The sequence below is a fragment of the Molossus molossus genome, unplaced genomic scaffold (assembly GCF_014108415.1).
Source record: "Molossus molossus isolate mMolMol1 unplaced genomic scaffold, mMolMol1.p scaffold_m16_p_22, whole genome shotgun sequence".
Taxonomy (NCBI): Eukaryota; Metazoa; Chordata; class Mammalia; order Chiroptera; family Molossidae; genus Molossus; species Molossus molossus.
The window spans coordinates 38,063,421-38,089,916 of record NW_023425358.1 but is presented as its reverse complement, the minus strand read 5'-3'; the positions used below and the strand labels follow the sequence as shown (position 1 = coordinate 38,089,916).

The 26,496-nt window shown below is 61.1% G+C and overlaps 3 protein-coding genes across 3 annotated transcripts in view; 1 reads left to right on the top strand and 2 right to left on the bottom strand.

The window, feature by feature from the left end:
• Window positions 1-1,545: 1,545 nt before the first annotated feature.
• Window positions 1,546-5,676, bottom strand: NOC4L (nucleolar complex associated 4 homolog). Its single transcript, XM_036277309.1, has 15 exons — window positions 5,572-5,676; window positions 5,214-5,334; window positions 4,677-4,783; window positions 4,442-4,549; window positions 4,135-4,284; window positions 3,961-4,060; window positions 3,833-3,867; window positions 3,276-3,326; window positions 3,065-3,176; window positions 2,816-2,876; window positions 2,531-2,641; window positions 2,246-2,406; window positions 2,086-2,168; window positions 1,765-1,878; window positions 1,546-1,665 (listed from the first exon to the last, which is right to left on the bottom strand). Exons 1-15 carry the CDS (start codon window positions 5,674-5,676, stop codon window positions 1,546-1,548), a joined length of 1,539 nt encoding a protein of 512 aa, XP_036133202.1.
• Window positions 5,675-13,964, top strand: DDX51 (DEAD-box helicase 51). Its single transcript, XM_036277308.1, has 15 exons — window positions 5,675-7,034; window positions 7,130-7,257; window positions 9,592-9,742; window positions 9,881-10,026; window positions 10,103-10,174; window positions 10,264-10,370; window positions 10,594-10,702; window positions 10,787-10,932; window positions 11,039-11,237; window positions 11,315-11,430; window positions 11,513-11,629; window positions 11,781-11,882; window positions 11,991-12,054; window positions 12,126-12,260; window positions 12,484-13,964. Exons 1-15 carry the CDS (start codon window positions 5,675-5,677, stop codon window positions 12,508-12,510), a joined length of 2,979 nt encoding a protein of 992 aa, XP_036133201.1. The 3' UTR covers window positions 12,511-13,964.
• Window positions 13,965-17,539: 3,575 nt separating this feature from the next.
• The window catches only part of EP400 (E1A binding protein p400), a 76,639-nt gene continuing 67,682 nt past the window's right edge, over window positions 17,540-26,496 (bottom strand). Inside the window, exons 50-54 of the mRNA XM_036276193.1 lie at window positions 24,937-25,132; window positions 24,205-24,329; window positions 23,493-23,639; window positions 21,075-21,152; window positions 17,540-20,159 (exon numbers count right to left, since the gene is read on the bottom strand). Of these exons, the coding sequence (XP_036132086.1) occupies window positions 19,887-20,159; window positions 21,075-21,152; window positions 23,493-23,639; window positions 24,205-24,329; window positions 24,937-25,132 (819 nt within the window). The 3' untranslated portion in view covers window positions 17,540-19,886. The remainder of the gene's footprint in view (window positions 20,160-21,074; window positions 21,153-23,492; window positions 23,640-24,204; window positions 24,330-24,936; window positions 25,133-26,496) is intronic.

Genomic DNA, 26,496 nt, shown 5'->3' with positions numbered 1-26,496 from the left:
TCCACCTCCCTCCGGACACACAGCCGCTCAGACCGGGCAGAGGCCACACGCAGGCGTCCGCCGGAGCAGTGGCCGCACACCCAGGAAGCCCTGTGCTGGAGTCGGCCTGAGAAGGCCCAGCAGTGTGTCCAAGGACGGGGGGGAAGGGGGGCGCCCTGCACCTCGAGTTCTCCTGACCTCCGTCCCTGTGCCCACCCGTCTTCATGACGTGACACCCGCAGCCTCTGCTGACCCGGCAGCTCTACTCAACGGCTGTGCCCCAGCAGCCTGCCCAGAGCTTGGCCCTGTGCCAGCTGAACGAGCCCCTAGGAACAGCCCCTGTGGACGAGACCGCCGAGGTACGGGGGCCACGCAGCTCCCCAAGTGAGCGTGGAGCCCCGCCGGCCAGAGGCCGTGACCCCCACCAGCTGCCGTGTCCTCAGGCCCAGAGAAAAGCATCTCAGCTCCACTCCTGACAGCGCGGGAAGTTCGCCTCCTGACATCTAACTGTCTGCAGCTGATCTGCTCAATGACAACCGAACACTTGAGCATCTAGCGGCTGATACCCATCGCGGGCGCCCCCCCGCCCCCGCATCTCAGCAGACACCCTTCCTCGCGGACATAACCGACTGGACTGTGGGAGCCCGGCTACCTCCTGGCGGCAGGCACAGCGTGAGACAGACAGATGGGAGACGGAGGGAGAGGCTCCGTGGAGAGGACTCGCCCCGGGTGCAGCCAGGACCTGGGGGCAGACCCCCCCCCACAGAGCAGCTGGTCAGTAATACTGGCCACAATACACTGGAGGTCAGGGGGAGATACACAAGGGCACAGGCCGGGGCGCACGCCCCTGGAGCGTCACTGAGCGGGGCAGGGCCCGAGGCGGGCAGGCTCAGCTCAGCACACTGCCCGTCTGTGCTTCACCACGGAGGCAAGTCCCACTGCGAGCCCGTCTGGACATGGCGGGCGTGGGGCTTGCTGGTCAGGGTCCCGCCTCCTGGGCTGGCTGGTGCCAAGCAGGCAGAGGTAGGTGTCGTCAGGGCCCAGCCAGGATGAGAGGATGGGACCTGACGCTGTTGGCTGCGTGGACAGGCAGCTGCTAGCCGAGCAGAGGGAGGGGGCCAGACTGACAACAGCAGGAAGACCGTCCTCATCGTCGGAGGGACGGAGGGAGGCCTGGGACTGCTCCCCTGGAGGGGCCTCCTGGGAGGCGCCTGAGCCGAGCCAAGCTGTCAGCTCGGGGATGCAGCACACCACACGGGAGGGCCCAGCTTGGTGGTCTCGCTGGGTGGGCCCTGCCCTGGTCACCCACATCGCCTGTCCCGCTGTGCTCCGCAAAGCCCACCGCGGGCCTCCCCGCCAGGCTGGAGGAGGGAGGGCCCCCAGCCAGCACTTTCCAAGGGCCAGGTGCCCAGGGGCGGGTGGGTGTGGGCGGCAGGGAGACAGAGAGCGCCCTCTGAGGGTGCTGGCCCTGTGGGCACAGCCCTCGGGAAGGAGCCAGCCCACCCACGCAGCCCACGTGAGTCGGTCTCCCACGAAACCATTTATTTGGGGAGAGGGGTGCCAGGGTCAGCTGAGGGTGAAGTGCTGGGCGCAGAGGTCGTCCTGCCGGCCGAGCAGGCCCTGTGGTGGGATGAACTCCAGGGGCACTGCCTCGGGCCCCTTCTTCTTCAGGTCCCGCTCGAAGATCTGTGAGGGACGGATGGACGGACGGATGGGCGGTGGACGCTCTCCACGTGGGAGCTCCCTGAGCCCGCCCCCACCCCCACAGCCCCGCTGCACCCTCACCTCGAACGCGGTCAGCTCCAGGAGGGGCGCGAGGCTGACCTCGGGCACCGTGAGCGCCTGGTTGATGACGCCGGCAGCCTTGGACACCTCGGGGTGGTAATGCCGCTGGAGGGCCTAGAGGGGCACGCGGCCGTCACTGCCCACTGCCCGTGTTGGGGACAGAGTGGCAACTCTAGACAGAGGCTTGGGTTCCCCCAGGTGCCCAGGGCGACAGGAATCGGCGAGGAGGGGCCGGGCGGAAGGAGCAGGAACAGGGCAGTGGGTGTGTGGGCAGGGGCAGCTCGAGGGCCAGGACGTGCCCGGCGGCTGGGGCGCCCTCACCTGCAGCTCCCACAGGGAGCTCTCCAGGGCTCGGCTCTTGGCTGGGTCCTCCTCACCGGGGTCATAGGGGTCGGCGTCCAGCTCTAGGAACGAGACCCAGACCTGGTCTCCACGGGCTCCGGCACGGGCCTGAGGGGCGCCCCCAGGGCGGCATACTCACCAGGGCCCCGCGGCCGGTGCACGAGGACCCGGCAGGCCGGGTGTCTGCGCAGCAGGTTGCAGATGAAGGGCAGGACCATGAGCAGGGCCTCGGGGGGTGCCGTCAGGGACAGGCGGGACAGGCGCTTGGCGAAGGCGGCCACCAGGTAGGCAGGGAGATGGCTGGGCAGGAAGGCCGTGTGAGACCCCACACCCCGCACACCAGCCCTTCCTGGCCCGTCTGCAGCCCGGCGGGGACGGCTGGGATCCGGGGGACAGCAGCCCGGGGGCCATGCCGGACACTCACGAGGACGACAGGAAGAGGTCGGCCAGATGGAAGAAGCGGGCCCGGTACTTGACGTGGAAGATGGACGGGTCCAGCAGACTGTAGAGCTTCCGGTAGAAGTCAGGGTACTCCCTGTGGGTGGGAGAGCGCGAGGGAATGGGCGTATGGAGGCGCAGAGGGTGGGTGAGGGGGCACGCGGGTGGGGGAGGCCTGGAGCACACAGACAAGCCAGGCTCCGGGAGCCACAGCCGGGGCCCAGCACCCTCCCGACAAGGCAGAGGCCTGCACCCCCAGACGGACACTCACAGGTTGTGCTTGTGAATCAGGATGAAAAGTCCGTTCAAGGCCAGGAGGCTGATGGCCCCACCTGGGACAGACACACGGCCATGAGCCCCAGCCCACCTGCACCACCACCCGGGGACGGTGCAGAAAAGCCGGAGGCCGTGCGCCAGGACACAGGCCAGCTGCCCACGGGCTGGCCCGCCCCCCCACCTGCGCCTCACCGGGGCAGAGGAAGGAGCCCGGCTGCGGCACTTCAGGGTACGCCCTGCTCACCCATGTCGTAGGCCCGGGTGAGGAAGTCGATGGTCAGGCTGGGCTGGGCCAGGTGCGGCAAGATGGAGTCGTGCATGATCACCAGCACCTTCTTGCAGAGGCTGAGGGGCAGCTGTGGGGAGGAGCCGGTCAAGGTGCAGCCCGCCCGGTGGTGCGCCCCGCACAGGCCAGGGGCCCAGACCCAGGCGCCCGTCCCCCCACCAGGCCCTACCTTGTTCTTGAGGAAACCGAGCCACATCAGCTGAAAGGCCTTCCTGTGCTCCTACAGGGGTGGGAGGGCGTCCAGGCTGCACACGCTGCCCAGGCCCCCATCCTTCCCCACCCCGCCCCGCCCGCCTCCTGCCACATGTGAGCCGGGGTACCCGGGGCAGAACCCGAGCAGCTCCCAGGGTGAGGGGGACCCCTGCCCCCCGAGCAGCTCCCCAGGGTGAGGAGGGACCCTGCCCCCGAGCAGCTCCCAGGGTGAGGGGGACCCCTGCCCCCCGAGCAGCTCCCCAGGGTGAGGAGGACCCCTGCCCCCGAGCCAGCTCCCCAGGGTGAGGGGAGACCCTGCCCCCCGAGCAGCCACAGGGCAGACACAGGACACCCCAGTGTCCTCTGACCTCCTCTCTCCCTGGGCCCAGTGAGTGACAGGGAGGTGGCCTGAGCAGGTAAGGAGGCGGCTGACCCTCTCCCCACGCCCCACACATGCTGTCTGTGTCTGGTGGCAGGTGGTACCCCAGGACAGAGCCTGTTCCCCGGGAGGCCACCGCCCTCGGAGGGTCTCACCTTCAGATGAGTGACCTTCCACTTGTCTGACAGTTCTGCAAGGAAGACGGGAGGGGCAGCGGCACGTGAGGCGGAGGGTGCAGGCCTGGTGCCCCGCCCGCCCGCCGCAGGCCCGTCTGGACGCTCACCCGCGTGCTTCACGTAGAAGTTCGAGATGCCGCTCTCCTGGTGGGGCAGGCTCACGGCGGACAGCAGCGTGAAGGCATTGCTCCAGAAGGTGAGAGGTACCTGCAGACACCTGGCCTGAGCACCCAGCTCCTCAGGCCCCTGCCCCCCCCCCAGGTAGGGGCCTGGCCGCTCACCTCAGGGTGTCCGTTGGCAACCCGGGCCATGGTGTCTGAGGCCGCCTGCATCGCGTGGTAGCGAATGTCATCGTGCTCCAGGTGCTCCCGGAACTGGGAGAGCAGCAGCGAGCAGTCCTCCTCCGGGGAGAGCAGGCCCCCCACCACCGACTGGGCGAGGGGCAGGAGGTGAGGGACTCTGCGCCCAGGAGACCCCGAGCTGGCAGCCCGCCCCTCCCTTAGGCTGGATGCGGCAGAGCATCCCATCCAACAGCCACCCATCCGGGCTGTGGCCACAGGTTCCGCGGGACCCCCACTGCCCCCTCACCTTGAAAAGCTTGCGGGGGAACAGGTAGTTGCCCTCCCACTTGGGTTTCTCCAGGGGGTACGTGCCTTCCAGCTTCACAAACTTCATGAGTGTACTGAGGGCCAGCTCCTAGGAAGGGGGTGGCAGAGTGGCCGAGGTGCCCCCACAACCCCTCACCACCCCCTGTGGACTGGCCCACAAAGCTCCCCCAGCACTCAGGCCTGGAGGAGGCAAGGACAGGGACCCCAGAACTCACCTTCACCTGAAGGGAGGGGTGGGCCAGGAGCTCCACCAGGCGGTTGCAGCAGCTCTGGTAACGGTGCCTCATCCACACCTTGTATTTCCGAGTGGCCCCCTGGGACCCTGTCAGTGGGGCAGGGTGGTCAGCCCACGTGGGTGCCGCTGCCCACCGCCCTCTGCCCAGCCCAGCTAGAGAAGAGTGTGGGAACTGTGGCCTCAAACCTGGGGGGACCAGCACATTCCCCCGCCGGGGAGAGCAGCTCCGCCCCACAGGCAGGGCCCCATCTCCTCCTTTTCCCCCAGGACCTGGACATCCCCGTAGCCCTGTCCTGGGGTACTGACCGCTGACGTTGAATAGAACCCGCGACTGGATCAAAATGATCACAAAAACCCCGCGTCCTTCAACCTTCATCGAGTCTGTGCCCCGCTGCTTAAGCACACGTGTCCATCCCCACCCCTAAGCTTAGCGCGCTCTCCCACCGCTTGTGCGCCCCGCGATGAGGTGGGGGGCTCATCCCACCTTGAGACCGCCCCGCCCTCCCCCAACCCTCACCTGCCATGACGGTCTCCTCAGGGGGCAGCTGGCCCACGAACAGCTCACCGCGCTCCAGCAAGGCCCCGAACAGGCGGCTGCAGACGCGCACCGCGCCCTGGACCTCCTCCGGCTCCTCCGCCTGCGGGGACAGGCGGTCGCGGGGTGCCCGGCGCAGCGGCGGCCCCACCCGCCTTCCCCTCCGAACCCCAGCCGGGCTGCGCGCGACTCTCCCGCCTCTGCCTGACCTCGCACCGGACCCCGGTCCGGGAGCCCTGCGCGGTAGAGGGCCCCAGAAAAACCCTGGACCCCGCCTGGCAGCCCGAGGGGCCCCCCTCTGACCTCCGGGCCCGCGACCCCGCCGCAGCCGCCGCCTCACCTGCAGCGCGGCCAGGATGTCGAACACCGCGTTGGCCTCGGCGCGGCTCCGGAGCACCGCCTCCAGCAGGCGGCCCAGAGCCCGGCGCCCGGGGGCCCGCTCCATGCGCCCCACGCGCGGACTCCGGGCTCCAGGCGCAGACTCCGGGCTCCAGGCGCAGACTCCGGGCTCCACGCGCGACTCCGGGCTCCAGGCGCGGACTCCGGGCTCCAGGCGCGGACTCCGGGCTCCAGGCGCGGACTCCGGGCTCCAGGCGCTACCCCGGGCTCCAGGCGCGGACTCCGGGCTCCAGGCGCGGACTCCGGGCTCCAGGCGCAGGACTCCGGGCTCCAGGCGCTACCCCGGGCTCCAGGCGCGGACTCCGGGCTCCAGGCGCGGACTCCGGGCTCCAGGCGCAGGACTCCGGGCTCCAGGCGCGGGCTCCGGGCTCCAGGCGCGGGCTCCGGGCTCCAGGCGCGGACTCCGGGCTCCAGGCGCGGGACTCCGGGCTCCAGGCGCGGGACTCCGGGCTCCACGCGCGGGACTCCGGGCTCCAGGCGCGGACTCCGGGCTCCACGCGCGGGACTCCGGGCTCCACGCGCGGGACTCCGGGCTCCACGCGCGGGACTCCGGGCTCCAGGCGCGGGACTCCGGGCTCCACGCGCGGGACTCCGGGCTCCAGGCGCGGACTCCGGGCTCCACGCGCAGGACTCCGGGCTCCAGGCGCGGGACTCCGGGCTCCACGCGCGGGACTCCGGGCTCCACGCGCGGGACTCCGGGCTCCAGGCGCTACTCCGGGCTCCAGGCGCGGGACTTCGGGCTCCAGGCGCGGACTCCGGGCTCCAGGCGCTACTCCGGGCTCCAGGCGCAGGACTTCGGGCTCCAGGCGCGGACTCCGGGCTCCAGGCGCTACTCCGGGCTCCAGGCGCGGGCTCCGGGCTCCAGGCGCTACTCCGGGCTCCAGGCGCAGGACTTCGGGCTCCAGGCGCGGACTCCGGGCTCCAGGCGCTACTCCGGGCTCCACGCGCGGGCTCCGGGCTCCACGCGCGGGACTCCGGGCTCCAGGCGCGGACTCCGGGCTCCACGCGCCGGACTCCGGGCTTCCGGCGCGGCACTGACGTCACGCCCGCGCCTGCGCCTGCGCCGTCATCGCCGCGCGCCGGGCCGCCGAGGCGTGGGGCCGAGCATGGCGCTGTTCCACGTGGCGCGGTACGCGGGGCCCGAGGCGGCCGGGGCCGAGGCCGAGGCCGAGGCCGGGAAGGACGGCCGGGCCCGCGCGCTGCTGGAGCGGCTGCAGAGCCAGGCCCGGGAGCGGCAGCGGCAGCGGCAGCGGCAGCAGGAGCCCGAGGCGGCCGCGCAGACCGAGGGCGCGGCGGGGAGGCGGCGGCGGCGGCCCCGGAGGCGCAAGGGCGTTGGGGTGCCGGGGAGCCCGCACGCGCCGCGCCGCAAGCGGCCGAGAGGGGACGGCGAGGACGCGGGCGCAGGTGGGCCGGGCGGGACCGTGCCGGGCGGGGCGCGGCCGTGGGAACCGGGTCCGCGTGGGGTTGACGCGTCGTCCCCGCCCCGCTTCTGCCCGCAGATGGCAGCGAGGAGGCGCCGGGGAAGAGCGGCGTGGACGCCGAGGCCGCGGGGTCCCCCGACGAGGCCTCCGGGCCCCCAGCCCACGCTCTGCTGCTCGGGGGCTTCGGGAAGAGCAGGGCCCCAAAGGTGAGCGGCCGCGGGGGAGGCTGCGGGAGCTGGGGAAGGGGGCCGGGAGCTGCGGGAAGGGGGCCGGGAGCTGCGGGAAGGGGGCCGGGAGCTGGGGAAGGGGGCCGGGAGCTGCGGGGCTGGGAGCTGGGGAAGGGGGCCGGGAGCTGCGGGAAGGGGGCCGGGAGCTGCGGGAAGGGGGCCGGGAGCTGGGGAAGGGGGCCGGGAGCTGCGGGAAGGGGGCCGGGAGCTGGGGAAGGGGGCCGGGAGCTGCGGGAAGGGGGCCGGGAGCTGCGGGAAGGGGGCCGGGAGCAGGGAGCAGGGGAAGGGGGCCGGGAGCTGCGGGAAGGGAGCCTGCGCCCTCGGTGGTTGTCACGACACCTTCCCAGGGAGTGACTGCGTGATCGCGCCTCAGCTGGTCTCTTGCAGGTTAAGAAAAATGGCTTGGATCCTGGGCAAACAGCATTTTTACTTCCAATTGTAAAAATACGTTGTCTTGGTCAACGAAAGGAAGCCTTGAACGTTTGTAGATTAAAGGGTTTTTCACTTGTCCCTCTGCTGAGGTGTCAGAGCAGAGTTCCCCGAAGTCTCACAGGCAGGAGGGCGGAGGAGCAGCGGTGCCTCCGCAGGGTTGGTGGTGGTGGTGGTGGTGGTGGTGGTGCGTTGTGTGCGTTGCCTACCTTACTGTGCAGCAGGGCAGAGCGTTCAGCACCTGGAGTCAGGAGTTGTGGGAAGGGGTGTGGAAGCCACTGTTTCTACGTTTGTGTAGAAAGTACAGGCATTGCTGTCTGTAATCGATTCTGTGTCATTGGGGCTGTTGGAAAGGGAACCTGGCCAGCCCCAGGAAGGCCTTGGTTAGGAGTGCACGGTGTTCCTCCGTTACCGGTCAAGTCGGGGCAGCAGCTTAGACACCTTTTCCTTTCTCATTTCCCTCTTTTGGTCACAAATCAGTTGAGGGCCATTCTGATCATCCTTTGGTCTCGCGGAACTATGCTTATACCAATACTAGGAAGGACAGAAAGGCCGTTGATGCTTCAGCCGAATGAGAGAACATACAAATCATAACATATCTATATCCTCAAGATGGTGGTATTTGGATAAAGTCCAATTGCCGTACTTCAAATAGACCTAAAGGAAGTGGGAAATGTCCTTGGGACGCATGCAGTGATTTTCCAGGGTCATAATTATGGTTGGATAGACCATCTGCTGTGTCTTGAGTCACATTCCATTGCATGGACGCACCACGTCTTTATTCAGCTCTCTCTTGAGGGGTGTTTTGTGTGATATAGCATCTTAATGATGTTAATCCTTCCTGTCCATGCACGTGGTATACGTTTCTGTTTCTGGTTTCAGGGTTTTTTCCAGTATTTTATAGTCTCCAGAATACAGGTCTTCTGTGTACTTGGTTAAGTGTATTTATTAGTTATAGTAGGGTTTTTTTGGTGGAGTAAGGGTACTCTATATATAGTACATGATAGTTTTACATTTTTCTTAACTTACATGCTTTTTCTTTCTTTTTCTTGTCTTATCACTGTGGCTAGGACTTCAGTACTATGTTGAGTAAGAGTGGTGACAGAAGACATCCCTGTCTTGTTCCTGATTTTAAGGGAAATGGTTTTAGTTTTTCCCCATCAAGTATGATGTTAGCTGTGGGCCTGTCATGTATGGCCTTGGTTACACTGAGGTCTGTTTCCTCTAATACCATTTTACTGAGAACTTTTAAGTGGATGCTAGGTTTTGTCAAGTGCTTTTTCCACATCTATTGATAACTATTATATGGTTTTTATGCTTCATTTTATAGGGTACGTCATGGTAATTGACTTGTGGATATTGAACCGTCCTTGCATCCCAAGAATAAATCCCACTCGATCATGGTGTGTGATCTTTTTAATGTATTGGTGAAATCTGTTCACCGGTCCAAGAATAGAACGGGAAGTTCCAGGGTTTTGGGCTAGTCGAGCCTTTGTCTTGGGAGATTCTCAGAAGCTGGTGCACGAACTAAAGGCCTTGTTCTGTCGGGGCGTGTGTGGCGGCCCCTCTGCACTGAGCTGGGTCAGGCGGGTGGGCAGCTGTGAGGCAGAGGCAGCGGCAGCCTGGTGTGTAAGAGCAGAGGGTGTGTGGCTGGGTGCGGTTAGTGATGGGAGCAAGTGGCACTTTCTGATGCATGTTCCCTAATTCCTCAAAGGCTGTGTGGGGCGTGGGTCGGGGGAACCAAGGGGAAGCCAGGACACTAGGCAAATGCTCAGCAGGCTCCCTCCCTGCAGCTTCCTCAGCCTGGGTTCTGCGGCCTTGCTCCATGGGCCAGGAGGGCTCTGGAGCAGTCACCTGGCCTCTTTCTCTTACCCTCTGCGACAGGTCCAGCCTTTCCTGCCAGCGTGGTTGGCCGAGCCAAGCTGTGTCAAAAGGAATGTCACCGAAGACCTGGTACCAATCGAGGACATCCCCGAAGTCCACCCTGACCTGCGGAAGCAGCTGCGGGCACATGGCATCTCCTCCTACTTCCCAGGTGCTCCAGCCTCGGGCAGGGGCCAGGGTCCCCCGGCCGCGCAGCGGGGCAGCCCAGCCTGGAGGTCACTATTGGCCTTGGTCCTTGTGCTGACAGGCTGGGCTGTCCCTGCACAAGTCTGACTGCCCTCCCCCCCAGTCCAGGCAGCAGTCATTCCTGCTCTCCTAGAGAGTGCGGCCAACGGGTTCCTTGTGGGTAGAGGCGGCTACCAGCCCAGGGACCTGTGTGTTTCTGCCCCGACGGGCAGTGGGAAGACACTGGCCTTCGTCCTCCCTGTGGTGCAGGTGAGTGAGGATCACCCTCCACGCAGGCTGGCGGGCAGGGGCCAGCGGCCTGCTGACACGGTGGCCTCTGCCCCAGGCCCTGCTGCCACGAGCCGTGTGCCAGGTCCGGGCCCTGGTTGTGTTGCCCACCAAGGAGCTGGCCCAGCAGGTACGTGAAGTCCATGCCTGGGGGCCACCCAGGGTCCTTGTCGCTGGTGTGGTGCCTCAGGTCAGGCCAGTGACACAGTCCTCTCCCAGGTGAGCAAGGTGTTCAACATCTACACGGAGGCCACTCCTCTGCGCGTTGCCCTGGTCACGGGGCAGAAGGCGCTGGCCAGGGAGCAGGAGGGTCTCGTCCAGAAGACGTAAGTCCTGCTGGGCGTGGGCTCGGGGGAGGCTGGTACGGGAGGGCACGGGGTCCTGCTGGGCGTGGGCTCTGGGGGGGCTGGTACAGGAGGGCATGGGGTCTTGCTGGGCGTGGGCTCTGGGGGGGCTGGTACGAGAGAGGCATGGCCAGGTGGCCGCCCAGCCCCACGGGCTCCTGTGTTGGGGGTCAGGGAGGCTCCCGCTGAGCTTTCCCGTCTGCAGAGCAGACGGCTTCCGCTGCCTGGCCGACATCGTGGTGGCCACCCCTGGCCGCCTGGTGGACCACATCGACCAGACCCTAGGGTTCAGCCTCCAGCACCTCCGCTTCCTGGTAGGTTGCCCTCCCGCCCAGAGGGAGGCCCAGGTTTGGAGCTGACGTGACCTCGCCCACCAGACCGGGTCCTGCATTCTGCAGGTCATTGATGAGGCCGACCGGATGATAGACAGCATGCACCAGTCCTGGCTCCCGCGCGTGGTGGCCGCAGCCTTCCACAGGGAGGGCGCCGGGGGTCCCTGTGCTCTGCTCCAGAGAAGGCAGCCCCAGGCTGTGACCGCTGCCAGGTGCCTGGTCCCCAGCTGCTCTGCCCGGGCGCAGCTCCTGGATGGTCTCGGGGTCAGGAGGGTGGGGCCAAGCCAAGGCTGCTCCCCCAGCGTCTGTGCCTTTCAGCACCTGCTGGCCCCAGATGCCCCTGCAGAAACTGCTCTTCTCAGCCACCCTGACCCAGAACCCCGAGAAGCTGCAGCAGCTCGGCCTGTACCAGCCCCGGCTCTTCTCCACACGGCCAGCTCGCGGGGGCCACGGGGATCCCGACGTGGATGTAGACGTGGACCCGGGCGGGAAGTACAGCTTCCCTGCGGGGCTCTCGGTGAGCTGGGCGCACGGGCGGGGAGGGGAGGGGCCGGGCAGGGGAGGGGCCGGGCCAACCCCTGCGCTGTCCCTCAGCATCACTACGTGCCCTGCGGCCTGCGCTCCAAGCCGCTGGTCGTCCTGCACCTGCTTCTGCACATGGGCTTCTCCAGGGTTCTCTGCTTCACTAACTCCCGGGAGACCTCCCACAGGTGAGGCTGCGGGGGGCGGGGCCGGGGCAGGGCCGGGGCGGGGCTGGTGCTGGCTCCTGCCCACCCACCTATTTCCCCCCAGGCTCTTCCTGCTAGTCCAGGCTTTCGGGGGTGTGACAGTGGCCGAGTTCTCTTCCCGCTACGGGCCCAGCTGGAGGAAGGCGATTCTGAAGCAGTTTGAACAGGGGAAGATTCAGCTGTGAGTGCTGGGGAGGGGCTCCTGGCATCTCCTGGCCCTGGAGGATTTACCTCCTTCCTCGGGGCGGGGGGAAAGCAGTGTCCCCAGTAGGGCAGGAGCGGGGCCGCCCAGCTCCCGTCCTCAGGCAGGCCTGCCACCCGTTCCCCGACAGCCTCATCAGCACAGATGCCACCGCCCGCGGCATCGATGTGCCAGGCGTGCAGCTGGTGGTCAACTACGACGCCCCCCAGTACCTGCGGACCTACGTGCACCGGTGAGGCTGGTCCGGACACTGGTGAGGCTGGTCCGGACACCGGCGGGCATGTCGGGCTCAGGGTGGGGGGCTGGGGCCCACTCTGGAGGTGCCCGTGCTTGGTTCCAGGGTTGGAAGAACCGCCCGAGCTGGGAAAACTGGACAGGCCTTCACGCTGCTGCTCAAAGTGCAGGTCAGGCAGGGGACCTGAGCGGGGGCGGTTGGGGGTGGTGGGGCCCCTTCCCACTCGCACACTCCCTGCAGGAGAGGAGGTTCCTGCGGATGCTGGCTGAGGCGGGGGTGCCTGAGCTGCAGCGGCATGACACCCCCAGCGAGCTCCTGCAGCCACTGGTCCCGCGGTACGAGGAGGCCCTGTCCCAGCTGGAGAGGGCTGTCCAGGTGAGGGAGCACCTGAGGTGGGTCACATCCGGACACGCGGACGAAAGGGAGATGAAGTCCTGGGTTTGCCTTTAGCTTCCTGGTTGGAGAGCAGGAGGCCCTGGGCTCAGGGTGGGAGGCACACGGCCCGGGAGGGGTGCTGGGTGTCTTCCTCCTCGAGTTGGGGGGCTGGGTCGCACACTAGTGAGGGGAGACAAGCTGAGCCCCTCCTCTTCTCCTGCAGGAAGAACAAAGGCGGAAGGCGGCCTAGGCAGGGCCCTAAGGGACGGGACCGAGCCTGGGGCGGCGGACAGGCCTTTCCACCACAGCAAGCGTAGGCCCCTCCCGCCGGGGCCGCACTTCCTGGAAAAGGCCTTTAGCACCTGCCAGCTCAGGCCTGGCCCCGGGACACAGGCCCTTTGTCACTGCACTGGGCCTGGCCTGAGACGGTCAAGGACGCACAAGATCAGCCTCTGGTCAGGTGCTTTTCCTGGAAACGGCTTGAGTGTCCACGTGACCCAAGAACTGAAGGCTGGCATCCGTCCTGCCCTTGGCCCCGTGTGCTTGCGCCGTCTGGGCTGTTGCTTTCCACCGGACTCACTCTGCTTGCCGGCCGCCGCGTCCCCAGCTGGGCTTGCCCGGGCCTTGGGCCTGATGGCGGGGCCCATGTCGAGCCTTTGGGCCCCGCTGTGACCTGCTGCCGCACCCCCTGCGTGAGGAGACCAGACGGACGGTTCTGTTAACACAACACCCTGCTCTCGCCCGAGGACGGGCCCGCCCTCGGGTGCGTGGACGGCCCAGAGTTGGGTCTGGGTTTTGGTCGTGGCACCTACAGGTGATGGGAATTGACTTCGGGAGTTGTCGGGGGAGCTCTACACACTTCCCCACGAAACAACTTCAATTAGTAAAAACACCAGCCGTTTCAAGTCTGGAAACTGCAAGGGCAGACAGCACGTGGAGAGATTGCCCGGGAAGAGCGTGGGGACCAGCAAGCGCGAGGAGGGGCTCAGCATCACGTCACCAGGGAAACGCAGTCCAAACACGAGGTGGCGCCTCGCCTGCCAGGGGAGCCCGTGGAACACGGTGGACGGAGTCGCCGTGACCCCGTGGTTTCCTGACTAGACGTGTGCGAGAGAGATGAAAGCACGTCCAGAGACTTAGGTTCAGCTCAGAGCAAGACTTCTAATCACACAGTAGACACATCCGAACGTCCACTGTGATGGGCGGACGTCCACAGGGGCCTGGAGGGTAGTGACCACGGACACCTGCCACCACACAGAAGAACCTGAATGTCCTAGCGACAAGCCCGGCACGGGGCCACGTCCTGGGGGTGCGGTTCACATGGAGGGCCCCGGGCAGGCAGACCAAGGACGTGGAGAGATCCGATCCGGGTTGCTGGCTGGGGCGCGGGCGGAGAGCGGCTGGGAGTGGGTAGCTGCTGTGGGGTTTGAAAAGGTCCTCAAGTTGGACGAGTGAGTTGCCAAGTGACTCCCGAAGCCCACGTGCCCAGGCAGCTGGGGGCGCGGTGACTAGGAACACCGGTTGCCGACTCCTCTACATCGATCGGGCAGTGGCTTGTTGGCAGGACAGTCTGGCCCTGGCCAGGTGACTCGGTTGGAGCTTCATCCAGGTCCACTAAGGTGGCAGGTTCGAGCCCCAGTCAGGGCACGTACAAGAATCGACCAGTGACTGCGTAAGTGGAACAGCAAATACACATGTTGTCTCTCCCTCTCTAAAAAGAAAAATAAATTTTTAATAAAACACAGTTCGATGATCACATTTACTGACTGTTGTGGGGACAGGAGGGTGCAGCGCCCTGCCCGCTGGACTAGCCAGGTGAGCCTGAGCCTGCCCAGACCTTAGAGTAGGCTCAGGCTCTAAGCCTGAAGAAGGGGGAGTTCCGGTGTGGCTGGCACGCAGAGACGGGCAGGCGGCTGGCGGGGCAGGGCTGGGCGACCTTCCCGGAGCAGAGAGCGAGGGAGAGGACTCGGGCTCCTGTCCCTGACGTCCATGTCCTCACTTCGCAGGAAGGACCGGAAGACAGAAGGTGAATCTCGCCTATCTCGGCCTGAGAGTGGCCGCTGCCCCTCACTTTGACCTTGAGAAAGGTACAGGGCCGACCTGCAGCTGCACCCACTGGGTCCTGTGGCCTTGGGCGCCCGGGACACAGGTGGAGTCAGAAACGGCCTCTTTCGGGCGGGCTGGGGTACACAGGTCACTTGTTCCCTGGCCTGTCTGCTGCTGGGTTTGAGCAACTTGCTGGACATCTGTGGGGAAAAGCAGAAGCCAGACTTGTGAAAGGGGTGCAACATGGCAGACAACCGTGAGGAAAGGACAGTCACGTCCCCACCCGGCACAGCTGTGAGGTGGCGGGCCGGCCCCGCCCCATGGCCTCCAGCTCCGCAGCCAAGTGCTGCACCTGACCAAGGCCAGGGTAATCCTGCCCAGACTCGGCCTCGCCCCGAATCTAGACTTGGACCTTGTCGAGCAAGCTCAGTGCTTGGCTTATCCGGACGAACTTCCGAGTCCCTGGGTTTGAGCTGCACGAAGACAGGTTTCACGTCGAGCCTGCGGAAACGCGGTCACAGAGAGGTTGAGGTGACTGCCGGTGGCCCTGGGTGGCATGCTCTGGTGGAAAGCACCGAAGGAAGCCAGACGGCCGGTTTCTGGAGTCACTCCACACTTGGCACAGTTACCCGCAGCCCCCACGCCTCCTGACGCAGCGAGGAAGTCCCGAGCCCGGGAGGTCCCTACGCCCCGCGTCACAGACACGCATCCTGTAGCACAGAGCATTCGGGGGCACGTTTAGAGCTGCAGCTGCCTTTCCCAGAGCTTGATCTCAGACATGTGATGTCTGACATGTGAACAGTGGACAGAAACGAGACACTGATGGACGGAAGCCTGGGCCAGCCATGGAGCCCAATGCACAGGCGACAAATGTGCTATGAAGAGTAAGAGTTTGTTAGATTTCAGATGTAAAGGTCAAGATATAAACTTACGAAAACCTTCAAGAAAATGTGTCAACAGGTGGGTAGTGACATAGGGGATTATAATGATTTTTTTCTATTTTACCCTCTCAATGTCCTATAATCGATATGTGGCTTTTAAAATATATTTAAGGGGAAAATAAGCCTCTTCTTAAAAATGCTTTTTCGGCCCAGATGGTGTGGATTGAGTGTCGTCCCAGGGACTGAGAGGTCCCGGTTTGATTCCCGGTCAGGGCACGTGCCCAGGTTTTGGGCTCGTTCCCCAGTAGGCGCTGTGCAGGAGGCAGCCGATCAACGTTTCTCTCTGTCTCTCCCCCCTTCCCTTCTCTCTAAAAAATCAAAAACAGCCCTGGCCGGTTTGGCTCAGCGGTTAGAGCGTCGGCCTGCGGTCCTGAGAGACCCGGGTTCGGTTCCCGCTAAGGGCGCGTGCCTCGGTTGCAGTTTGTCCCCGGCCCTGGTCGGTTGTGCGGGTGGCAGCCACTCGATGTGTTCCTTTCACATCGGTGTTTCTCTCTCTCTCTGTTCCTCTCTCCCTCCCACTCTACCTGAACAAAAAATGGAAAAATGTCCTCCGGTGAGGATAAAAAAATAATAATAATAAAATAAAAAAAATCCCCAGTAGGCGCTGTGCAGGAGGCAGCCGATCAACGTTTCTCTCTGTCTCTCCCCCCTTCCCTTCTCTCTAAAAAATCAAAAACATTAAACAAAATTTCTAATGCTTTTTCTTAATAGGTAAACTCTACCATTCAACTTGGCAAGATAACTTCCTAAAAGATGCAAAGAAGATAAAGTTTGAATTTTTATCTGTACATTATTTCTAACTCAGAACCTTTCCTCAGGGAAAACAAGTCTGTTCTCCGGGTGCACAGTCAGTGGTCCTCTCCTGAATGACTGTCTCCAGGGCCACTACCGGCAGCTGACAAAGCACAGAATGGTCCCCTCACTGTAGAACTGTCTGCCCCAAATGTGACCCAGATGGGTTGAGAACCCGTGACGGTAAGTGTTCTTGGATCAGAAGACTCAATATCCCCCCCCCCCTTTATTGATGTTTGGAGAGAGAGGAAGAGAGACAGAAACATCGATGAGAGAGAACATCAACTGGCGGCCTCCTGCACGCCCCCCACTGGGGATCAAGTCCACACCCTGGGCATGTGCCCTGGCCAGGAGTTGAACCAGCGACCTCCTGGTGCAGGGTCAGTGCTCAACCACTGAGCCACACCGGCTGGGCTCAGGCACAATGTGAAGCAATGGCACCAAAGAGCCAGTGGGCTCTGAGGTGCTGGTTCTAGAATCCATGAGGAAATACAAAGGCCCTCAAAGAGTGAATTATAAAACAGACACTGGGAAACTTAAGACTACCCAACCTGAACACTAATTATGAAGATACATCAACCAAGACAGGGTAGACCAATGGACACACAATACTGTGGTGAAGGCCTGGGGTGGGCAGGGGCTGGGAGGAGGGCAGCAAAGGGAGGGGAAATTAGGGGACAGCTGTAATACTGTTGACAGTAAAAAAAAAAGTTTAACTTGATCAATGGCGCAGAAAGTCGGGGCGACAACGAAGGCCACCCCAGGAATAGGACAGTGTGCTGGGAGCTAGAGTCCAGGCAGCTCCCAGGACCAGGGGAGGCCACGGGACTGGCTCCCACAAACGAGTCTCCAGGGGGTGGGGCGCTGTGCCACGGACAAGCTCCTTTCAGAGCCCTGTTTAAAGAATAAACCACGTGCCTGGAAAACTGCTCCCACAACCAAAAGGTTATGCGAAGCAGAACGAAGCACCCCTGTCCCTGAGCACCCCCCAACTCCCTAAAGGCAGCTGGGTCACTTCTGTGTACAAAGTGTGCATTTTTAAATAAAAATGAGTTGTTTTCTCTTTTGTAACCAGAAACATTCTTTACAAAAGGACAGAAGCCTGGACGAGGAAGATGCGGAAGGGACACGCTTGCAGCCGGGACAGGCACAGGCACGAGGCGGCCGGAGGCGGGCCTGGCCCACCAGGAGGCCCGGCCTGTGGGGCGGCCGGCCAGGAGAGGGCAGGGCAGTGGTGGCACCTGACCACACCAGTCCCTCCACTTGTGGCTGTGGAGCTCGGGCCAGGTGTCTCTGCAGAGATCAGGGGTGTCCACTGCGTGCCTTCTGCTGTGTCCATCCGTGGGCGCAGAGGAAGCCTCTGCCTGCAGTGCCACTTGTCCCCTGTGGGTTTTCTTACAACGAAATAAACACAACCAGCTCTTCAACTAGTTTTCTATGAAAGACAACATGAAAAAACATACAAAAAGATCATTTTATTATGCTTTTTGTGAGGTGAAATATCAATGCCCTTTAAAACCCTACTATTCAAGTACAAATGATTGTTTACAAAGTATTTACATTTTCAGTCGTCTTTTTTTATTTAAAACACAACAGCTATCGGGTTACAACACTTAACAAAAAGTCAAAGACTGGGAAAGGAAAGGTCACCAGGCCCCAGATCTGCGTGTGTGCGGACCCAGCCTCCTGCTCCCTGGGGTGCTTTGAAAACAGCCAGGCTTGGCCAGAGCACATCTCTCTTGCGTAAAGAGCGGCTTCCCCGTGGCGGCCAGCTCACGGACAGAGTCCTGCTGCCGTCTCCATGTTCGAAGCGCCCTTTCCGTCGTCACAGTGTGTTGGCAGAAGCCTGGCTCACGGTCAACACAGGTTCCAACAGCAACGGTCAGAGAAGGCCTAGGAAAACCTCCTAAACTCATTCTAACTGCAGTACGGAAAGTTTCACCTTTGAAACAATGTTCTGGGAGGAGGATTTCTACCTAAGTGTATAGAAGACATGTAGATCAGTGGTGATATTTGATGTCACTAAACCAAGCGATACAAGAGAATTTCTGCTCCACATTGTGTATCAGGGAGTTGCTTAGAAAACCCCTTCTGGGGCGCACCCTCCCTCGGCAGCCAGCAGGCTGAGCTCCACAGGTGTCTTGCTCCTGCGCTAACAGGCAACCCTCGGCGTGGCAGCTGAGCAGAGGCAGCGACTCCGTCAGTGCACCAGCATCCTGCCACCTAAAGGGACTGCAACACCCTGTGAATTACAAGTGGAACGCAAATGGGCGCACAACAGAAGTGAGCTGAGAAACAGGATTCCACATGCCGCCCTGTACACGGGGATACAGCGTCCCCGGCGTCTACAGGGAACAGAGGCGGAGCGGCTCACAGCACGTCCTGCGAAGGAGCTTGAGCCAAACCAGAACCAGCAGGCTGGTTAACAGTCCTGTTCAATTAACTAAAAGGTTAAATTCCTTGCGTTTTTTCAACACTTCATTTTTTACTTTCTTCCAGATTTCTCACTAAGAACTCAAAAATGAGCTGCCCCGCTGGCTTCACTAAGAATCTCCGTACTACTGTCCACATAAACTGATGGGAAACAGACGCAGGGACAGAAGACATTCCTTCCTGTCACTGGAAGTGACACATGGGGGGACAGGAGCAGAGCAGAGGAGAACAAACTTACAGACTTCTGTGCCAGCGCACAGACCCCACTGCGCCCGTGGGCCCAGGGAGCCAGAGGCACAGAGCAGAGGAGAAAGGGTCTGGGGGGACGTGCACCATGTGCCCAGTGAACACTTCCAGGTGAGTGGACAGCATCAGCCAATTAAGTCCACTGCAATCGCTTCTACTATCTTGCCATAGTGAAAAAATAAAAACACAGGGCCTCCTTTCTACCCCTCACTCACGGGCCGCCTTGAAACAGCGCGGACAGCTTGCCCTTCCAGAGCCACAACAGAGTGTGAGTGGGTGTACGAGGCCCTGGCACAGAAACCCGAGGTCTCATGGATGTGAAAGAGTCTGCCACAAGTGAGCCACCCTGCCGGGGCAGGTTTCTCAGCTCTGCAGATGCCGGGCTGGGCGCGAGCGCGAGAGGGAGTGACGACAGGCAGCCCTGCTCTCCCTGGGCCGGGCCGTGCACTCACAATCAGGGTAACACCTGCCCGGTCCTCTGGGCCCCTGTGGTCACAAAGAGCTGCTTCTGCAAGCTGAGTCCAACAGCGAGCTGCACCCAAACGCTGGGGAGTGTCATGGGTGTGCTGGGACGGGGAGCCTGGAAGGTCCCGCCTACGTGGAATGGAAGTTCAATCACAGCATTCTTCTTCCACCCAAGCTGGGAACGCGTCACAGATGTGCTGCGACCGGCATCAGCACCAAGAGTCCTTCAGAAGCTCCAAGTCACATGTTAGGAGAGAAGCAAGCACAGCACTGCTCTCGAACCCGGGAGGCCCGACTCGGACGCCCTCTCCTCAGAGGGCCCGATGCGCTCTCAGTGGGCAGGGAACCAAGTAGAGGCTGACACTGTCCGAGACGTATTCTGGCTTCAGGAAGTCACTTCCTGACTCACACATTCCCAGTAGCCCCCGTGATGAGCAGAGGGCACTGACGGGCTCCACGGCTCAGACCCGGCGCGGCAGCTCTGGAGGAGGCTGAGAGGGGGAGCGACCTGGGAGCACCCCCCACACGCCCTGGTCTACAGCAGAGGCGGTGGTCCCTGGAGCAGGTGCGGGCTGGCCCACTCCCCCGCGGCAGCAGCTGAGCACACGCACGGCGCCCTCCCGAGGCTTCACAACAGAGAACGTCTACAGCTGGCTGGAGGGTGAGATGCTAGGATGGGCCCCGAGGCTGCCCACTGCCCTGACTAGGGGCACGGAGGTTTGGTGGGTGTCTTTAGCCGAACGGCAGGGACTCTCATCTGTAACTTGGGCTGCTGGTTCGGGCTATCGGCACTGGCTGGCGCCTGTGCGGGGTTGGGGACACCAGGGGCCTGCAGCTGGGCTGCCGCCGCTGTCACAGCTTGCTGCTGCATGAGTTTCTGCTGGACCACCTGTGCGGTTGCGGTCACCGCGGGGATCACCTGGACCTGCTGCCCAGCTGCCGTCGCCTGGGTGAGAGTCACAGTCTGTGGGGGAGCCTGAGCCGAAACAGAGAAGACAACACATCACCTAGAAAATGCAGATCAAGTGACATGGCAAACTCAACACTCTTGGGGATCAGTGTGGGGGGGGGTTAGAAACTTAGTCAGCATGAACTGTTGTAAAATGTGAAAACTACCCGACATACTAAAATATGATCTCTGGTTTTTAACCAAACACAAGTAGAAAACTGAACTGTATTGCTTTTAGGCTAAAACTGGATACCTCTGGACAGCCAGAGGACCGGGACCAGTGGTGGCCAACCTACACTGCTACGCTGTCGCTTGAACTACGCGGGTTTGAACATACAGGTAGGTCTGTGAGTAAGTGGGCCGGTGAAGGTCAAACCCATGCTGTTCAGAGGTCAGCAGCCACGGGTTGGGAATGAATGTTACATGGAGGGCAGACAGGTATGCACAGATTTCTGAGTGCTCAGGGGGTGCATGCCACTGAACCCCATGTTGTTCAAGGCTCAACTGTACCTGGTTTCTTGAAATCCACATGCTAGTGTGATTCTGGGAATAGCAATGTTTCAAGCACTGCTCTCACGTGGCCACATTTTGTGGCTGTGAATAGCACAGTGACAGCTTGCCCACCAGGCTCTTGGGGTGGTCACGGCTGGCCTAGTGCTGTCTGCTGCATGTTCAGTTCCCCACACGAAGGTGTGGAGCCCCAGCCTGCAGGACACACCTGACAGTGATGGCTGCAGCACTGATCCCAGACATGAGCTCCGCTGGTACATCTGACGCTGAGTTTATTTTCCTTCCGTATTATGAAAATCAGAAGTGATTCTCTACTAACTCAAATCCTACTTCCTCAAGAAGGAAACCAAGAACTCTCTCGATCTGGGGAGCGTGAAGGTCGCTGAAAAGCCCACGTGAGAACATCCCACGGCCGCCTGTCCCCACACCTACCTGCTGGGAAGCAGGGCCAACCTGCGGGACACCAGCCACGGGCGTCTGCGGCTGCACGGCTTGAGGGAGCTTTGCAACCTTTGACAAAACAAAAAAAGCCAAGGGCAGAATTCAAAAGAACGTATGCACAAAAAGATTCCCTTTCTTTTCTTCTCGGTTACTAATTCAAAATAAACCAATGGCCAGATGACAGAAAAGAGCCCTTCTCCAAGTGTGCTCACCTGGCACTGAGAGAGCCGAGCTCACCTTCATGCCAGCTCTGACCAGCTTCTTAATCTGCAATCATGTGCCATTTGGAACTTATCTTTGGTCTCATAATTCACATAGTCAAATATTTCTTTTACTAAAAACGGCCCCAAGCTTACAGGAGAGAATTAAACTGGGGATGGAATGAGATACTTGAGCATGTCAGGAGAGCCGAGTCCGGCCCGCTGTGTGGGAGGGGCCAGCGACTGGCTGCAGCTCTGCCTCTGGAGCCTCTGGAGCCTCTGCACCAAGAGGACTCTCGCTCTCAGAGGGCGGGGGTGGGGGTGGGGGATGGGTGCACACCGATGGTGAAACAGACAAATCACCGAAACAAAAAGGAACAAATACTTCTAGCAAACTAGACAAAGGAGAACATTTTCTTGCTCTAACAAAGTGCAATTTTTTTTAAAGCCTTTTTTTTTTTTTTTTTTTTTTGGTGGTACGTGCCCCTAGCGGGAACCGAACCCGGGACTCTGGTCCACAGGTCGATCGATGTTCAACCACTGAGCCGAACCGGCCAGGGCAGGGCTGAACTGCTTCTGTGTGCACACCCTGGGCTTGGCCAGCACAATGTGGGAAGAAGAAGGGAAGGAGGGAGCAGGGTGTGGCCGCCACTCGCAGGTGATTTGATCAGACACAGAAGAACCTACAGGCGACCTGGCCCCGGAGCAGGAACGAGTCAAGGCTGCTGAACACAAAGCTCAAGAGTCCCATGTATGTACAAAGTAGACAGAAAACAAACACACAGAAACACACTGTTTACAGAAGCATCACAAAAGTCTCTGATTACCTAGGGATAAACCCAACACAAGTGTTAAGTGACTTTTCTGGAAAAGTCAGAAATCGTAATTAGGGACATTAAAGAAGAGGTGAACAACTAAAGATGGATCAGTTGGTGAATGTGAATCCAGTCTAAAAATGTCAACTTCCCCCAAAACTGACGCGTAAGTCTTGGCAATTCTGTAAACCCAGCAGTGCGGCTAACTCAGTCCCTCGGGTCTGCTGGGAGTGCAGAGCAGGCGCAGCCAGCGGGCGGGCGGCGGGAGTGTGCCTTCCAGACGCCCATCTCCTCCCACAGCCCAGGGCGAGGGCAGACACCACGCGCTACAGACAAGCCTGTGGAGGCCACGGGGATTTATGCTGAAGACGCAGTGGACCAGAGAGGGTGGAGTCCTTTGTAAGTGCCACTGAGAGAACCGGGTTTCCAACAGGAAAAGTAAAATGAAAACCGTCTCTCACATCGTCTGGAGAGAACAACTCCAGGAAGGGGGGAAACTTCCTAAGAACCAGACATGACGTCGCGACCTCGGGGGGGACTTCCTCAGAACCAGACATGATGTCTCGACCTCGGGGGGAAACTTCCTAAGAACCAGACATGACGTCGTGACCTCGGGGGGGACTTCCTCAGAACCAGACATGACGTCTCGACCTCGGGGGGAAACTTCCTAAGAACCAGACATGACGTCTCGACCTCGGGGGGAAAACTTCCTAAGAACCAGACATGACGTCTCGACCTCGGGGGGAAAACTTCCTAAGAACCAGACATGACGTCGTGACCTTGGGGGGGGACTTCCTCAGACACAGAAAGCACTGCTCAGCAGTGAGATCAGGAAGATGCGGACCGTGTGCTCGTCCACAGACACAGCCACAATGTCCTGGGAGAAGACAGAGCCAAGTCTGACCCCCAGAGTGAAAACATGCAGCCAGGCACTGCCCCAGAGGGGACGTCTACTGGCAACAGGTTTGGAGAGGGCTGCAGAGGGCGGAGGGGCGAGGCTGCAGGGAAGGCATCACTGCGGGGCCTCCGTGGAAGCTCAACGACATGTGCCGCCCACAGCCCGCGCCCCCCCAGCAAACATGCGGCACACACAGTGTCAACTCCCGAAGCAGGAGCTGACCACCAACTCCCGGAGGAGCCTCCCACACATCAAAGATGCCGCCACAGCACCGCCTGGGCGTGCCCACGCCCCACTGCTGGATCTCACGGATGGCCAAGCCAGAGAGGACGTCAGGGGACACGCTGCTCTGAGGAATAGTGACGGACCTGTGCCACTCTCTCAACTCTCCTAACAGTGACGCCATTTTTATTGTCTGGATCCTGCACATTGTCCACTCACTGTGCTGGGCACCTGCAGTGTCTGCAATCCAGCCCTTGTGCTGGCTCATGCTCACCTGGATCTGGGTCTGCACCTGCTGAGTCCCGGCCAGTTTCTGAGCCTGGGAGATGGGTGTGGTAAGAAACTGGGTTTTAAGGGCTGGCTGGGCAGCATAGGTGACCTTCTGGGGTTGACCCTGAGCAGCAATCTGTTGTGCAGTGATCTGAAGGAAGAGAGGCCATCCAGGGTTAGAGTCCGCAAGACCATGTCCCCTCTCAGAGCCGCAGCCTGCGCTGTGGGCTCCGCTGCCCCACACCCGCAGTGCGCCTGCCATGTGCTCCCTGCACTGCCTGCCCTCTGCCCCATTGCTGCGGGGACCCGGCCCCCCCGTGACTGTCCCCTCTCCTGAAGCCCTGACCTGGGGCTGGGGTCACCTTCACATGCTCTGCAGCACCTGGGCTGTTTGCCCGTCACGTGAGTGCACTTGACCACAACGGAGAAAACATACACAGGCAGTCTCTCAGACCTGACTCTGAGCATTTGGCACGTACCCTGGAAGGCTGGCATGAGGAGTTAGGAACCCGTGGGCACACTCTTTGCCCACCTAACCTAACTGCTCGTTTTCTCTGCAGGTGGGCCAAGCACACGTGGTCTCTGTACTTGGGTTGCAGAGACATGGCTGCAAACTGAACACGTTTCAACATCTCAGGAGTTTTCTTTTCTAGCAGTAGGGCCGGATTCAGTGTGAAGACAGGGCGACCCAACAACCCCACGCAGGAGCCCAGTACCTTCTGCGGGACAGCGGCCGGGCCCTGGGCAGCCTGCGGCTGGATGGCCTTCTGTTGCTGCACGGCCTGCTGCTTGAGCTTCAGCAGCTGCTGCACGTGCACGGGCTGGGCCACGACAGTCTGTCCTGCAACATCAGTCAGGAGGGTAAGTCTCAGGCCCTGCATCAGGCTCACACCGAGCTCCCTTCACCCCCGAGTCCCTGAGCTGTTTGGACTACGTGACTTCTACAGAACAGTCCCCGAAACAGCCACCTCCCACCACTCGAGATGCCCCTGGGCCCACCAGGGCCCTCAGCGCAGCAGTTCTCGACCACACGAACTGCTAACATGCTTCAGCATGCTGAAAAATGTCTTTTTTGCCTATCTGACAAAAAAAAAACAGGTGTAATTTTGATTTATTTACATCAGATGGCTAATACTGTGTTGGCTGCTGTCATCTTATTTGACAAGCTAAGGGAAAAGAGATCAGTGCCCGATTAAGTGGTTAGGTGTTGCGTTTTAAAAATTCTTTTGGCACACCGGCTAAAAATCGCTGAGATAAAAGAACGGGAAGTTCAAATCATTATGGTTAGATTGAGGGTCAAGCTTGCACTCAGGAAGCCTGAGACACTTCTAACACGCCACAGTGCTCTCAAGACGGGTGTCGGACGAAGGAGTCAGCAAGGCTGGTGGCGCTTCCACTAGAAAAGGCTCATCAGCCCCACTCCAGGCTCCAGGGGCGAGGGCAGGCACCTGCGGCTTTCTGTGGCTGCCCGATGGCCACGCTGATCCCCGCGACGTTCATGGGCAGGGTTGTGACGCCCGGTGAGGAGACCACAGCTGCGGGCACAGACACCACTGGAGGCTTCGCCAGGGCCACCTGAGCCGGTGGGGGCGCCTGCGCCTGCACCTGGCCTGGCGCCTGCAGCTGCGACGTGGGAACCCGTGTCTAAAAAGAGAGAGGGAGTCCAGAGATTCAGCAATCCATGTGGACCTCCCCACGAGAGGTCAAGGGTGAGACGTGGACAGGGCTCACAAGAGTGGACCTCCCCACGAGAGGTCAAGGGGAGACGTGGACAGGGCTCACAAGGGTGGGAAGCGGCAGCCAGCCAAGGTCCACATCTTACTGGAGACTGACCGATGCGGTCAACCCGTCACCAACAAACGCAGGACAGGGTTCGGCAAGACCTACAAGTGCATTGGTCACACAGCCCTCACATCTCCTGTCCTCAGAGCAGCCCGACTGCACCCTGCTCCCCACAGAACCTCGTTTCCTCGTCCTGCTGAAGGTCAGCCCACTGCTGGAGCTCACCCCAAGACCTCCCCTGAAGTCCACCAACTTAGTATACACTGCATCTGAGCACTTTCTTAAGTTACATTTTTAAAAAGGAAAACAGAAATAAGTCCATTTTTATATGTAGAGCAACTTGGACTACCTAGAAGATGTAAAGTAAAAATCACCCATAACCCCAACAGCCCGCACCTGAATGTGAACCCGCACTCGGCCTGCCCGGCCTGCCCTTGTCCACGCCGCTGTGAAAGCAGGTGGAGTGGGATGAACCAGGTTTCTTGTCATCTGCTTCTCTTCCTTTTATGACAACCAGTCCTCTGAGTCGCTTACGATCCGTGCATGGACGCTGCACAAACTACTCAGCAAACGTCTTTGGTTTCTCCTAACAGCCCTGAAACGAGCCAGCTGCACACCCGGCACAGCACGGTCCTATGATTTCTTTCGGATGTGGCAGGAACAGGGCTGCTGGGTAGAATGGTGTGCGCTTTCCTGAGCTCGACCGGTTAGACCCCACCAGAGGGAGCTGCCTGGCCTGGCCCCGTGCCTGTCACCACCTTTCTCATCTGAGCTGGAGCTTCTCCTGAACACGGGAAACCAAAGGTGCTTTTGCAGGTTTTATCCCCTTCTAGGCTGTCTTGCAGACTTAAAGTGGGGGAGGCACACCCAGAGCAGAACCAGCGTTGTGGGTGACACGCTAGGCTTTGGGCAGGTGACCTAAGCTGCTGGCCTCAGGCTCTGCACCTGCAAAGGGGGTAACATTAGAACACCTGTCCTACCCTGCAACGGTCAGTGAACACCACTCGGGTGGTAGATGTAGCACCGTGTCATCTGTGCCAGGGTGAGGTCTCCCAAGCTGAGCTACCTGGACTGTCCTGAGTGTCTGGGTCGACGCTGGTTGGACGTTAATCCCCGACACCGTCTGCACCCTGACGGCACACTCCTCCCTCCCACCGTCTTCCCCACACCCACGAAGCGCTGTGGCACCTAAGTCAGGTTTTTCAGGCTTTGCCGCCTCCCAACAT